This window comes from Falco rusticolus, chromosome 12 (assembly GCF_015220075.1).
Source record: "Falco rusticolus isolate bFalRus1 chromosome 12, bFalRus1.pri, whole genome shotgun sequence".
Classification (NCBI taxonomy): Eukaryota; Metazoa; Chordata; class Aves; order Falconiformes; family Falconidae; genus Falco; species Falco rusticolus.
In genome coordinates this window covers 7,866,489-7,879,358 of record NC_051198.1, presented here as the reverse complement: position 1 = coordinate 7,879,358, position 12,870 = coordinate 7,866,489, and the positions used below count along the sequence as shown (strand labels likewise).

At 37.7% G+C, this 12,870-nt stretch overlaps 1 protein-coding gene across 2 annotated transcripts in view; it reads right to left on the bottom strand.

Annotated features, from left to right (window-relative positions):
* Positions 1 to 12,870, bottom strand: part of MACROD2 (mono-ADP ribosylhydrolase 2) — an 892,536-nt gene that overhangs the window by 696,867 nt on the left and 182,799 nt on the right. For both annotated transcript variants that reach the window (XM_037406063.1, XM_037406064.1), the window contains exon 4: positions 1,026 to 1,055. In XM_037406063.1, coding sequence (XP_037261960.1) covers positions 1,026 to 1,055 — 30 coding nt within the window. The remainder of the gene's footprint in view (positions 1 to 1,025; positions 1,056 to 12,870) is intronic.

Here is a 12,870-nt window from a genome sequence, read left to right as displayed (position 1 = left end):
GCTGAGAAACATGAACAGTTTTATTTAGATGCCCGGGTGCAGTTGTTAAGCACCTTTCCACGGTCCACAAAAAAAGGGCTGCCTGTTCCGTCAAGGCTGTTAAAACAAAAGCTTTGACAACTTATCCTCAAGCCTCACAAGCAACAGCATTCCTCTGTCTTTTTACAGAGCCCTTTCCTTTACCCTTGCATATGTAAGCTCTGATCATCAAGTCCTTTTAACTCTAGCCAGGAAGAAAGATTAGTTGCTGCCTGTACTGCTCCCGCACTGTGAAATTTCCAGAAATGAGCTCTTTTACTTCCCTCTGGGAGGCAAGGGAAGTCACAGAAAACTGAGATCCAGCTCTTCATGTTGTTTTTTTTCCCTGAATTGTGAACATTCATGTAAGCTTTTATGGCCACAGTACTACAGTATTGCAAAAAGCAAAACAGCATTAATCGACTGAAATAAAACATCATCCATATATTAGGGAAACAATACATACTATATGCACTTGAGCATGTCTGTATTACTAGAGGACATATAGGTAGCATCTCTTTTACATGCATCAAAGACTTGTTTTGAAATCTACTTAAGTATTCTGCCAAACAGAATGGGGGTAAGCAAACAAGTATATAAAAAAAGTACAAAGATAAAGACTCACTAATTTACTAAAATGACTTTTTACTGTGGTTTAATTATTTAACATTTTAAAAAACTGTTTATTTAATGCCCATTCGAGATTCCCTTCAGGTAAGTTAAAAATCCTAAATACTTATGTTGTGTTTAACATAAGGCAGTCCAGTTCCTTCATACAAGTCAGCCCTAGCCTAATCCCACGGGGAAACTGGACTCAGCAGCAGTCACAAACCCTGCCGCTTGATGATATGAAACATTATGGACTTTGGTTGAGTTTGCCCATCTCATAATTTTACATTTCTACCTTTTGAACTTACCACATGTTGTTTTATAACCAACTAAACACTACATTTGTTCAGCATATATTTCACATTTAAGAACAAATACAGCATTAAGGAAAGACTCACCTCCTCCACCACCAAGCAGGCTGGAATTAGCTGCAAGAAGAACAAAAGGAGAATCGTTAGCATCGAGCTTCCTAAACACAGATGGAACTGAAACAGATGATGTTTCACCAGAGATTTTCCATTATTTCAGTAACTTTGCCACTCTTCACTTATCCAAAAACATCTATTGTAAAAACAATCAATTATGTAAATTGTAATCACAGTCTTTACCTTTGCAATATTTTGCAATCTTTGAACAGAGAAGCTAATAAATAAGAGTAATACAATTATTAAAGCTAATGTGTTGAACAGCTTATGAAATGACAATCCAGAATTTATAATTCTATAAACCACATTCCTTTGTGATTACCAAATTAAGTACAAGTCTTTCATTTTAGAGAAACTTAAGTAGACTTCGATGCAACTTTTGACTACCTCCCCTTGTCTTCTATGACATGGGACCTTTGAGGAGGAGGATGAGAAACCTTGGTCCCATTGATATAAAAGGGTGTTTTACCATTGTATGCAATTAAGTTGGGATTTCACTCAGTATGCTTAATTGCCTCTGCACTGTAACCACCCAGCTACCCAAGCCAGAAATGGATAAATCACTTATGGAAAGCAATTTTCAGAGCATGGTGATACAAGATGGTCCTTCAAATTAAGCTAGTACAATTGGAGCCATGCCAGACATTCTCCCTTCACTGCCTAGGCAAAAACAGAAGGAAAGACTAGGCTTCTAAACCTGCCCTTTAGATGTGTGGAAGAGAAATCCCTGTCATATAGTAATATAGATAAAGCGCAGCATAAAAGCAAGAGTATAAGGGTTGGAAGCAAGTATTTCTTACTGCTTGCTGATAAGTAAAGGAGAAGCTATATCTAACCATTTCCTGCTGTAAGACAAGGATAGATGGCAAGATACACAGAATAAATCTGGTATTTTCTAGTGTTCAAACTTTTTACTGTTAGACATTATTGTTTCTGTGATTTCCCTCCACTTCCTAAATAGAAGACTGTAAACACCAAAGTCTCTGCTGTTGTTTTTACCATCACTTGCTTGAGACTTTTAGCAAAAAAATGAGTTACCTTTGTCTTCATCATTTTTTTTCAGATATTCTACAAACATCTCTGACTTATCATCCCTTTCAGCTCAACCACTTGCAGCCAGCTGACACTGTAGTAAAACTGTCTTTATCAAAAAGCTAATTTTTTCCATGAAAGTAGCATACCCAAGATCTCTGATTTTAAAAGAAACATATACCATTAATACTATTATCTTACAGTGACTCTATAAGTAGCTCTATTTTATTCAAAATGCAATGTTCTTTAAAGAAATAAATGTGTAGCTGTATATCTGCATCGCTGACCATATCAAATCAAACTGCAAGCTACATACAGTTATCCATCCTAGGACTACTTGTTCCTACGCTGAGTGAGTGAATCGTTGAGACCAAGACCTAGAGAGATGTTGTGTGCATCTTTCTGATCCAAGTCTGGTTCTAATACTCTGGAAGATTAGATGGAGGAAAATGGGGCATTTTTTCTAAATAATCATTGTTTCTAAAACAAAGTAATTTGTAGCCATTTTCAAAGAAGTGCCTGTTTGAAGATACAGAAAGATTGGAGCAAGAGGCACAGGCACAAAATGGAAAACTGAAAAAAAGGACAAGATCATCCATACCTGATAAACATCTCTATAGGCTATCCTCTATAAAAGTGCTATCATGGAATAAATATCACCATATATAAACCGCCTTTGAAAAAATGTGTGCAGACATACTGCAAAGACCGCCACTGAACTTCAATCTTTCTGAATTGACCTATTCTTGCCCTCACTGAAATTCACTATTAAAGAAAGAAACAAATTAAAAATAGGCCCACATATTTTTACAGCAGCTTCCAAAAGCCTCCTGTAACAGGCAGCATCACCCTCCCTGCAATATGAGTTTATCCAAGATAAAATTCAGCATACTTTATACCAGAAGAAAATAAAAGTAACAAAGTGTCATCTACTGCTGTGAGTCTGCTGTTCAAGCTTATTCTTTTTGGCATTGTAGAATACACCTACAATTACCATTCTAATTCTTGAGTGAGTCAAACTCTAGGATTTCAGTTATTAAGTTTGAGAGACTTGAGAGACACTGCTAAGGCCTGCTAAACCTCACTGCAACCAAAGTTTCCACTGCTAAAATAGTTTCTTCTGACACTCAGCCAACATCCCCATTGCAAACTCTCATTCGATGGCTTCTCAGAGAATTATGTTTCTCTCATTAAGTTTTGCTGACAATGTTCATCTTTCTAAAACTTGTTAATAACATATACTATAAGTCAGCATCGCACACTTCTCTATAGAAACAGCAAAAACAGTTGAAATAGATTTTTGGCTGCAATGCATCTACTACAGCTATTGAAATTGCAGTAATAATTTACAGGCACTGTTTTTTTAAAGAATTATGCTTGCATACTAGAAGGAAAATCAAACCACTTTCCTATGATGCAAGGAAAGAACACAACTGAATCATACTTATAATATCCTTTCCAGAAAGATAATGTGTCACTCATAGAGCAAGAACTTTTACTTTCAGATTTTTCAGACTTTACTTGAAAGGTTCAATAAAATATACCTCTCTTCCCATCTTTGGGAAAGCCCTACCATTAAGGAAGTAACCTGTCACTTAGCATCTTAGAAATACTTTTCCCCAACCAGAGCTTGGAGAGGAGGTCAGCACAGTCCCATGGCTGTAATCACATCGTATTACGTTGGAGCGAGCACGGCCTCACTTCTGAGTCCCTCAGTGTTAATCCACCGCTGCATTTTGTCCATCAGTGCTCCCAAATGACCAAGGCTTGCAAAACACTTTGAAAGGGGCTCCTGCTGTCGAGGTTCAACTATGGGTAGGTATGAGCAACCGGCGGTGGGATCCTAGAAGCTTTCAACCACCAAACGTCACACAGTCCAAACTGCTCCCCAGGTTGCACCACTACACTGTGCATGTGCACAACTCTCCCACCTAACTCAGGGCATGCCCAGCCTTAGGTAGCACATATTACAACATTTGTAGGCAATTAGTAAATCCGTCTTGACTAACCTCTTGTCCTTATTTCACGATTCCAGAACTGCACAAGATTCTGAAGTTATAGAAGACTTGGCGTGGGAGCAAAGAGGAAGTCTGAATTGCTACCAAGTTACCAAGGCAAAGAACAGTAAAAGAAAACAAACAAGCATAAGAGGGGTTCCAAAGGAACGTGAGGTGAAGATTTCTTGCACCTCATTTCATTCCCCATGTTACCCTTTCAAGTCAATTGGCCCAACCTTTCTAGATTGCCCCCTTACTAAGTACAGTGTACAATACATTCCTGGGCATTAATTCTGAAAGTCTGTTTACAATACAAACCTTGAAATATTATTTTAATAAGTACTCATTTATACTAAGAGGAGTGATGACACAGAGTGGGCAGGCTGCCAGCAGACTACGTACTTCCTTGTCAGATTGAAATATTACACACATTGATAAAGCCCCACCCAAAACATCTCTCTTGGTGATGGCCTGCAAGAGGCAGCAGAGGTGAGAGCTCATATACTTTTAAATATTTTTTCTTGCACCAGTAACACAAGCTTCAATAAAAAAAAAAACAAAAACAATAGTTACGAAAAAAAAAAGGGGGGGGGGGGGGGGAGACATATCTGGGGACCAGTTCCTGTGATGTACTTCAAATAGTAGTAGCTTCAGGATGAGACAAACCACAGCACAGGAGATGCTGCAGCTCACCTCTGTTTATAGAAGGAATATTGAACTCTGCGTTTTGATAGGCAGATCTCATCTCGCCTCCACAGTCTGCCTCAGTACAGCGAAGGGAAATAATCTAGAAGTAGCAGCATGGCTTTCAGCCCTTTACTTCTAGATTTATTTTTGTTAGTACAGTAGAATCATTAGCAGTAAGAAGTGTTTCTACAAAGTTGAGTCTCATCCCTAAGAAAAAAATCCACTATAAAGAAATAAATCCAATTAAAAGAAAAAACAGCCTCTTATCACAGAGTATAACTATTTAGCCCTTAATGAGATGTTTATGACCTGAGATTCAACCAGAAGTTCAGTGTTTCAAGTGACCTGGCACCTCATCAGACTAGACTTTTATGCTTTTTAACATAGAGCAGCAGCACCAGGACAGCACTGCTAAACAAACTCTGCTAACACAGGTCAGGTCTACCCAGAAAACTCCACTCTTGCTCTAAGAAACAAAAGTCCTTCCAAAACACTTCTGTGGGAAGAGAGGAAAAAAAGAGAAAAGAAAAAGAAAAGACTTGGAAGGAAAGAATTTAAAGTAAGCTTAGTTTCTCATTACAGAATACCCACAATGAAATCTCAGGACACTAAAATGTACAAATTTGAATAATGAATATACCAGCATGTTTGACAAATAAGAACTGGACACGAATGTTTTAAATCTCAGTCTTCGTAATGAGTTAAGTCATATAGCTTTCCAACACTTTTTTGACTGTATAAGCAGACCAGAAACTCTGGCACAGGTCTTAACATTTTCCTCAATGTTCTCTTTACAAAAGCATCCTTGCCAAGAAGTAGGATTATTTGACATTTTGCGGAAACCAAATGAATGCTGAAGAAGTTCACCTCAAATGAAACTGAAAATCTTTCTGCACTGTAAGCCAAAAGGTATAAAAAGTGAAAAAGGATGTATGTACGGGTTGCTTAAACAGACATTTGCAGACACAGTATTATTTTTTCTGCTGTCAACTCTGCAGAATTTAGAAAATAGAAAAGATGTGAATACCAATTTTTGTGATGTCTCTGGAGATAACATGCTTTTAGCTTTGTTAACAACATAGCTGAATGACTCTGGTTACTTTTTGTTGGCATATACTCATCTGACAACATTTTAAAAACGTAAATTCTTCTGGGAGCATGTCTTTGTCAAGTATTAATGGCACTAGTAACTTAAATTGACATCTATGTCATGCAGCCATGCATCTGTCAGTATAATAAAAATACACTTTTAAAAGATTACTTGATATTGTCTGACTTTGGCAGCAGATGTTTGAGCTTATTTTGATGTAAAAAAGATTGAATATTTTTGTCAATACTTTCTAATTGTGAAATTTATTCAAGAAGACATCTTTATAACTGGCAGTGTTGTAAGATGCAAGACATTCTATTGCCTCAGACACCATTTTTATTCATCAATAAAACATCATAACAGGCAGCTGGTGAGCAGAGTACCAGTAATTTATGGAAGGGGAAGCTACATTTCTTCTACATGTTTTGTGAGACATCCTTACCTGTCACTGCATTTTGTTTGATCTTTTCTTAAGAAAGCAGAGAGAACAGAGGAGTGAGCTAACAACTGCACCTTATACATTCAGCCATTTTTAACATGAGATGGTTTTTGGTGCCTTAAAGTAAAAAGCGTTAGGCTTACAGATCATGAAGTAATTTTGAAGTATACACAGTTAATAAAATACAGCCATACACAATATACTACAATACAGTCACCACTATAATTAACTTTACTCAAAATACCTCCTTGCACACAAAGCCACAGCAATCAGAAGAGGTAAAATAACATTATAATAACAGACTGGGCCAGATTTGAAAAGTTATGTAACTGCTTAATGGTGCAAAGCAGAGACTACTTGAAATTAGAAAACCATCCAGCCTACAAAATAAGGTTGACTTCAAACGTTTAGGTACATCCATAAGTACCACTATTAGCATCTTCAGACACCTATATGCCTTCTGTAAATACAGCCTTCTGATGCTTACTCAATATGGAGAGTGTTATTTTTATAAATATATATATATAACCTGCATGCAACTGTACACCAGAAACAGCTCCGTAATATGGTTAGCAGCAATTTACATAACTGTTTTCTACGATGCAGAAGATTTCTACAAAAAAGTTGCTTCTCTCCATACCTGAAAAAGGCTTTTGCCGCTCTGGACTAACACCAAAGGGCCAAACTGGGACGGAATCCTTTGGCTCATGCACAAACTGGAGCCTCACGGAGATGGCTACACTCAGAGTGCAAGGGCAGGGGGTCAGACCCCCAGAGGACCCACTGCTCTGCGCGCTCCAGCCCTGACACCACAGCTCCTTGGAGCAATCCCTGCATTGGCCAAAGACCTGGCCTTGAGCCACTCTGCTCCTGAAGGCTCCTGAAATGCTTCAGAGTTTACCCAAATAATTTTGGGGTTTGCTTGCCTTTAATGGGTGATTGACAGCACATCATACTCCTCAATACACAAAGACTTGAGATTCCATGTATTAAGAAATCTCCTCTTATGCCCATAAAAAACCTCTGTAAATAGAAGCGAATGTTAGTAAAAATCACCAACTTCAAGCTCTCTTTCTAAATAGCCAAGATGTCAAGAAGCATGACCAAATGAGTCCAAACAATTCAGTTTGTGAAGCTTCCACTATCTGTGTTAGCAAACCAGATGATGTGGGAGACAAAAAAAAAAAGGGACTGAATTTTCAATGCCTTACCTTTTTCTCAGATACTGAATATGTACACTACAAATTTGTCCTGCTTTAAAGATAAACAAGACCTAACTGAATGCTTTGTGCAATTAAAAGTACATGCTTTATAAAACGGCTTCGTGGTTTACTTGTCATACAACCTGTGCTGTTCTATTCCCCCCTCACAAATTCTGTATTGAGAACAAATTCTTAAAAATAAATTTTGCCATCTTTGCAAATAAAGTAGTCATTTATCTCCCACTTCAAGCTTGTAAAGGGTATTTCATAGGTAGATTAAGGAAACAAAAAACATCAGCATACTAATAAGTGCTCTGGAGTTGATGCTGTCAAGGAAATTGCCTTCACAACAATCTGAATTCAATAAGGAAACAATAACTGTTGAAACTTTTCAGTTATTGTTCTCCTTATAATACATTACCAACTCAATATATAATGTGTATTTATGCAAGAAAGCTATTTTTAGAAATTATGTATTATACCCATTAAGCTCAATCAGTCATATGCAGAAAAATCTCTGAAATCTGATATGAAGAGGGGAAAAAAAAACCGAACACCAAACCCACAAAAACGAATGCAGGCAAGGAAGCAGCCAGCAGCAGCGTATCAGTGTCCTGTGAAGGCAGTATAGGTATAAGCACACAGCTATCATCTGGCATTTAAAATTTAGAGTACATCAGAGGCATACCTTCAAAGTAGAAGGAGAAAAAATGACAGGTTTTTACCTTGCAGTGAAATACACTAATTGCTTTAATGCAGAGTGAGAGAAAATTAACAGAAATTGAAGTTGACTAACACATACTGAGAAAAACACATGAGGGAAGGCATTTGGCCTAGAGTACTTCCTAAACGGTGCTGTATAAACTTCCATATGGACTGAAGATTAGGCTCCAACTTTAATAGGAGCCTAAATTTTACATTAGCCTGAGGACTCTAAATCACCACAATTGCTTCTTGGTGGGGAAGTCAACCAACCACAGTAAAAAAATGTAACTTGAAAGAATATGCAAAAAAACAGATTAACTCATTTTTAAGAATGGTATTCATCATGAAAATCTTCAGTCCCAAACACAACTCCACAAAACATTTCCAGGTGAAATCCCACAAAAACTTCAGTTCACACATTCATAGCAATGAAATTAATAGCCTTCATACCCATCCACTGGTATCATTTTCAGCTAGACAGAAACATCTATTCCAAATCAAAGGAAAGAAAGTGATGCAAAAGGAAAAGGTTTCCCGCCAGCACCTTGTGAAGGACAGTTAGAAGAACCTGTTTGATGAGGCTGATCTCATCCCTGGGAGGGAGAACACAGACCTGTTGAATCAGAAGCTGTAGTTTGAAGGGAGGAAGCTAGAAAAGGCTAAAACTGGCTGGCAAGCACAGAAACGTCCATCATCATGTTTTGTGTGAACCCCTTTGCAGAGTTCACACTTATCTCATTTTTTTTCTGGCAAACGGGAGAAAGGTGCAAAGCAGGAATAATTTCATTCTGAAACACAGGTTGATAAATTGTCACACACTACCTGATGCTAAAGAGAAAGCTATGAATTACGATTTCATCCATTTTGTGTGTCAATTCGTGGTTTGCTCAACCACTTAATGTTGCCTTCTAGATCATCAAGGTAGTTTAGAATACAGCCGAGTTGAAACATAAAACAACAGGAACTTATTTCGGGGGAGAATAATGAGGAAAAAAATATTCAGGTCTGCTACAGCCAATTCTTCATCTCGTAATTTGGGCCATTTGTGTGGTTTGTAAATGTAACATTAAAGGGAATCAAAGTGCTGTAGTATATAATTAATCCATTAAAGTCGAGTCATCACCAATATTTAAAAACCTACGCAAAATAGAATAACAGGTAGTCGTAGGTTCTACCTGCACAATTAGAAAAGCAGTTTTGGTAGTAATTCTTTCAAAATAATTAGTGAAATTTATATAATTCATGCATCTTTTCAGTATCCCAAAGGCACGAGAACATGTTATCTGGAAAACAGAAAAAAAACCCAGAATGAATTCTTTGTGATTTCTTTGCGCTTTCTTTGCTTTTATCTTTTCAAATTTACAACCAGCACTGAACCTCCCAAAGTCTACCTGTACACAAGAACACTACCCTATGAGCTTTTTTGTCTTTTTTTAAATATTTTTAAAACATTGGTATGGTACTTATGGTGTAGCTATTCATAAGATTTAATTTCAATTTCCTTCACAAGGAAGTAATTGCATAATATTTTACTTCAAGAGGGAAAACATCTGATTGGATAAAGTTTTAATAAAGCAACAATTACGCTCTGAAAATCAAAAAGAAATCAAAAGGTGATAAAAGCTAACATCTTTCAGTCTTAAAACATTAATATTCAACATTCAGGCTACAAAACAATAAAAAAACCTACCTCATTATGAAACCAAAGGCAACTGCTGAAAAGAAGCTACCTGGGGCCTTGCCCCGACAGCAGTACGCGCAGGGTAACAGCAGTAAGAGGTACCCTGTGGTGTAGGCACACCCTGCGGTGCTTCTGATTTACTCAAAGGCAGTCTAAGCAAGGTCAATCCTGGCTACAGCTGCAGGGCTGACCTCAGTGGGCATGTTTTCAAATAAAACTGAGTGCCCACACCACTGTTTTTTCTTAGGGTATTAACACTAATGAACAATATTCAGTTTAAAAAAAGAAAAAGAAGATGAAAAAAGAAAGGAGGAGGGGGGAAAAAAAAAAAAAAGGCACACCTCATGCCCTGCCAAAACAGCCCTCACATTTTTTTCCAGCTAAGCAGACAAGACTTCACTTGCAAATTTTGCCACAAAGTTAGAGGAAGGCAAGGTGTTATTGCACTGTTTTTGCAAGAGCAGCCTGGAAGGAAGGTTTTGACAGCGAATTACAAGCTCCTGCAAGCAACTAGCGCAGACATGTAGGATTTAAGGAGCCTGCAAGTAAAGGATTGAAGTAAGGTCTACTTTAAAATGTATCCAACTGGGTGAACGTAACACGCTCTGCATATGAACGTGTTGTATAACTTCTCTAATGATCCTTTCTCTACATATCCTGAAATTAGAACCAGCTCCCACTGTGGTCAGTGTGAGCCACATTACAGAAGAAACAGAGAATCTGGTTATGTATTTTACTGTACTTTTTTTGTTTTCAAGCACAGGCCCAAACTGTTGCTATAGGGCTAAATATTTGTATAACTATGGTCATGTATTCCTTTATAAGGGAAAGTGGAACTTAATAACCTCAGTATTTCAGTCAAACCAGGAATAATGCTTGCAGTAAAATATGGACTGGATGTCTCACACAGTGCCGATGCATATTGTCTCAAATCTTTGTGTACTGTTGTCAAATACACTATCCATACTTTATCTTAATTAATTCTTTCAAAAAGTTACCATCTATAAGCTGAAAAATAAATGAAAAAAAAAAATCTTGAGAAGACCATAAAAGATATTAAGAATACAGTGTAGCCATCAACTTACTCTATCAGAGAAATCAGAAATTGCCCCTTTTATGATAAAAGTAAGTCACCTTAGTCACAGGGAGATCAGTTATCCTCTCCATTTTACTGTTCCTGGAACATATAATCCATGACATCTCTTAAAATGGAAAAAGATAATCTAAAGTTTGAAAAAATTCAGAAAAAATGTATTTTTACTGTTAGCTTACCATTCTCACGTGTCCTGAAAACTTAAAAACCTCTACTCAGGATCTTTAAAGTAAAAGGAGATCACGAGTAATCAAAACAATGTGAAGGTCTGTAGGTATTTTCAAACGCGTGACAGAGCCAAGAGCCCAGATGCAATCCGTGGCAATGACAGGATTTCAGATTGTGTGGGACAATTCTTTGTTCCTCTCAGCTTGTTGGGGGTTTCTACTCTTTCCCAGCTGCAGATGCTCACAGTTCATGATTTATCTCAGCACTCGTCAGGTTGGAGCCATACTGCTCAGTTCCTTGCCTACCACACAGTGCTCTCCACCTCATTTGCCTGCAAGTCAGCTGCGTACCTGCTCCTTGGGTACCCCATGGCGCCATGAGAAATAAAGCAAGGAGTCAGGTTTATTATACTCTCGAGATACTTCTCTAACACTAAGATTACAGGCAGTTCTTAATGATGAAGGAGATTAACGCTATTATAAACATAAAAAATAAAATGCAGCAAATAGGCACTGTTGTTATAAGACTGTGCATTCAAGCAGATAATATCTGGCAGAAGTGGTATTCAGGCTTTGATGAAAAATTAACTGAGGTTAGGCCGGACAAGAATCCTTCATTTTCTCTGAAGCACAACAGAAGGGTAGGCTGGCTGCACTGTCACACACCAATAATGCCAGGCAGAAAGAGAAATCATCAGGCTGCAACACCTAATCAATAGCTTGATCATATATGCTCCAAAGTGTCATCCCTAGAATTACACATTCTTGCTTCCTGCTAATTCCACTGGTCAACTGTAGATAAGGAAATGTTGCCTATATTGGGCAGGACTCATGCTACCTGTTGAAGTGGGGCTATTCCCAGTTAGACAATATATTTCAGTTGTCTAGAGCAGACAAGACTGTTGGATGCAGATCAGAAGACCGCATGTGGAAGACTGATTCCCTAAATGGCCAGTGCCGAGAGGCAGGCACTGTCAGGTGGCAATGTGGGACATCTGTGTTTTGTGAACCTAAGGTGGATAACATGAATTCATGCTCTGGTGGCTGATGCTTGTGGTTAATCACCACCACCACAAGCACTTCCACCACAAATGATTTCAGCTACAACCACTACTCAAAACAGCAAGAACTGCTGGCACTTGCTATTTTTGCTAACATTTTCTTTCATTGCTTCAAATAACACTTTGCCCATTGACTAAAGAGCAGTACTACTGTGTAAAACAAATAAGCAAACAAGTTTGACTCTTTGCCACAACTCAATCACAAGCTTTTTGTATACCATAGCACCTAACTGTTAAAGGTATTCTCACAGAGAGCTTCAATAAAAAGGACGATGGCTTACTAATCAGAGCTTATGACATGGGAAACAAAGAAAAAAAATCCTACAAACAATTTGTACAATCAGACCAAAGAAAAATTTGGGAAAGATAATTAATCACTTCAGAATATGCTGCTCCTTTTTTCCCTATTACTGAGTATTTTTTAGGTGTTGTTCAAATAAGCGCATCTATGCTTTTGTTTACCTATCTTTCTGTAAGGCAAAAAGGGAGAAAAATAGATGTGGCACAAAAACCACATTAGGATGAATGAGTGTGGTCCAAGTTTAGTCATTTTTCTCCCAAACATTGCAATGCATACAGCTCATCTAGAGCAATTTTCTGAAAACATGTCCTCACTAAGTTGGCATTTTAATGAGTTATCATTCCTTCTATAGTTTATATCAAA